At 45.7% G+C, this 2,576-nt stretch overlaps 1 protein-coding gene across 1 annotated transcript in view; it reads right to left on the bottom strand.

Annotated features, from left to right (window-relative positions):
- Nucleotides 1-2,576, bottom strand: part of ERCC2 (ERCC excision repair 2, TFIIH core complex helicase subunit) — a 16,727-nt gene that overhangs the window by 11,650 nt on the left and 2,501 nt on the right. Inside the window, exon 5 of the mRNA XM_039249802.1 lies at nucleotides 2,366-2,512. Within this exon, the coding sequence (XP_039105733.1) occupies nucleotides 2,366-2,512 (147 nt within the window). The remainder of the gene's footprint in view (nucleotides 1-2,365; nucleotides 2,513-2,576) is intronic.

Genomic DNA, 2,576 nt, shown 5'->3' with positions numbered 1-2,576 from the left:
AGCCCCGCGTCGGGCTCTGTGCTGACTGCCAGCTCAGAGCCTGGAGCCAATTTCAGAGTCTGTATCTCCCTCTCTCTCTGACCCTCCCCTGCTCACGCGGTCTCTCTCTCTCCTAGAAATAAATAAAAAATATTTTAAAAAATAAAAAATAAACATTAAAAAAATTGTAAAATAATAATAATAAAATAAAATCTTTAGGGGCACCTGGGTGGCTCAGCTGGGCAAGCATTTGACTCTTGATCTTGGCTCAGGTCATGATCTTACGGTTCGTGATATTGAGCCCCACGTTGGGCTCTCTGCTGGCCGTGCTCAGAGCCTGCTTGTGATTCTCTCTCCCTCTCTCTCTGCTCCTCCCCCACTCACACACTTGTGTGCACTCTCTCAAAATAAATAAACTTTTAAAAAAATCTAAAAAAAAAAGGGGGATACAGAAAACATATTGGTGGTGGGCAGGGGGTGAGAAACAGGTAAAGGGGATGAAACTTTCAGTTATAAAATAAACAAGTTCTAGGGATATCTAGCGAGCCTATAGTTCAAAATACTGTATTACATTATTGCAAGTTCCTAAGAGAGATCTGAAAAGTTCTCATTATCAAAAGAAAAAAATTTTTGGAATTCTGTAAAGAAATATAACTAGATTTAACCGTGGTGATCATTTTGCAAAGTATACAATTACCGAACCTGTGCACTGTCCACCTGAAACTAACAATGTACGTCAATTGTACCTCAGTTGAAAAAAAAAAAAAAAAAAAGTCAAGCTTTGAAGAATCTTTAAGCAGGTACCTTAAGGGTAACTGCTTAATCTGTACAAATGCTAAAATACCCAGAACCCTGGCAAGTCTGAGAATCAGAGGAGGTTCCAATGGCACAGTTTTGAGAACTGGCCTTGCCCTGCCCCGTAGCCCCAAGGCTCTGGGGGTGGCACCTTCACAGCCCCAGGGCCCCCTTTTCCCACAACAGAAACTGTTCCTTCACCAAAGGAGGCTGCTGACCCTGCCCTCTCCTCTTCCCATTTCATCGGTTGCCAAGGCCCGTGCTACTTCTAATTATCATCCATGTCATCTATCGGGTCTCATATTCTTACAAAGAATGTCCTATAGTGTATATTCCGTGAGTTACCACATGACACGTGCTTGAAACACTGCCTGGCAGGGAGCCCAGTGGTTTTGTAACAAAACTTAGTAGTAACAAATATTCTACGTGTCACAGATTATTATATAAATCACAGATTATTGTATAAATACCAGATTATTATATAAATATCATTGCCATTTCTAATGTTGTTTTAGCTTTTTGCGCACGCTAAGGGCTATACATACGTTATCTCACTCAGTCTTATTTTTTTAACGTCTGTTCATTTTTCGGAGACATTGCGTGAGCGGGGGAGGGGCAGAGAGATAGGGAGGCACAGAATCCGAAGCCGGCCCCAGGCTCTGAGCTGCCAGCACGGAGCCCAATGCAGGGCTCGAATCCACAAACTGAGATCATGAGCTGAGCTTAACCGACTGGGCCACCCAAGCACCTCTTAATCTTTTTTTTTTTTAATTACTGAGATATAATGGACATGTAACACTACGTTAGTTTCAGGTTGTACAACATTAGGATTCGATACTTGTACATATTGCAAAATGACCACCACGATAAGTCTAGTTAATACCCGCCACCACATAATTACAATTCTTTTTCTTTTCTTTTTTAAAGTAAGCTCTATGTCCAATGTGGGGCTTGAACTCGTAACCCTGGAGATCAAGAGTCGCATGCTCTCCTGACTGAGCCACGCAGGTGCCCCACAATTTTTTTTCTTACTATGAGAATTCTTAAGATCTACTCTCTCAGCAATTTTCAAACAGATGATACAATGTTATTAACTATAGTCACCATCCTATTCATTACAACCTATGTGTTTTATAATTAGAAGTTTGTACATTTTGACCCCCCCTTCACCCATTTCACACACCCCTCCCCCACCCAGTTGCCCAAACTTCTCAACAGCTGTATGAAGCCGGTAACTAATTACCCTCATTTTACAGAAAGGGAGACTGAAGCCCAACTACAGAAACCACCTAGCTGAGAATACAGGACTATTAAATTTCACAGCCAGGAAACCAGACCCTGCTGGACCCCAGGAACTGCCTTTTTTAACCTCTCTCAGGCTGGGGAGGAGGTGCGTTTGGCCCACAAATGAGGAGTCAGAATTTGAGGAGCGAGGGGGCAGTTCTGCGCCTGGTCCCTGCCTATCGCCCTGAGAGGTCTGGTCTGGGGATCCGGGATTCCTGGTTGGCTGGAAGTCTCCTCAACCCCGGGGGGGGGGGGGGGGGGGGCGGGCACGGGGAGGCGTCAGGCAAGGGAGGAGACGGGCACTCACCTCAGGATGAATGCAAAGGTTCTTCCGGGAGCTCAGAGCCAGGCCCAGAAACGGCAGCTTCTCTCCCTCCTGCTTCTCATAGAATTGGAGCAACTTTCGAAGCTCTTCGATCACCTGTTCCCCGGAGGGGGGAGGAGAGAGGAGGGACTCCAGTACAAGTCCCAGCCAGGGCCCCCCTCCCAGCTTCTCAAACACCCGCGCCCCCCCCCCC

Source organism: Hyaena hyaena, unplaced genomic scaffold (genome assembly GCF_003009895.1).
Source record: "Hyaena hyaena isolate Hyena2069 unplaced genomic scaffold, ASM300989v1 scaffold_9, whole genome shotgun sequence".
In the NCBI taxonomy this organism is placed as follows: domain Eukaryota; kingdom Metazoa; phylum Chordata; class Mammalia; order Carnivora; family Hyaenidae; genus Hyaena; species Hyaena hyaena.
This window is presented reverse-complemented; position numbering and strand designations above follow the sequence as displayed.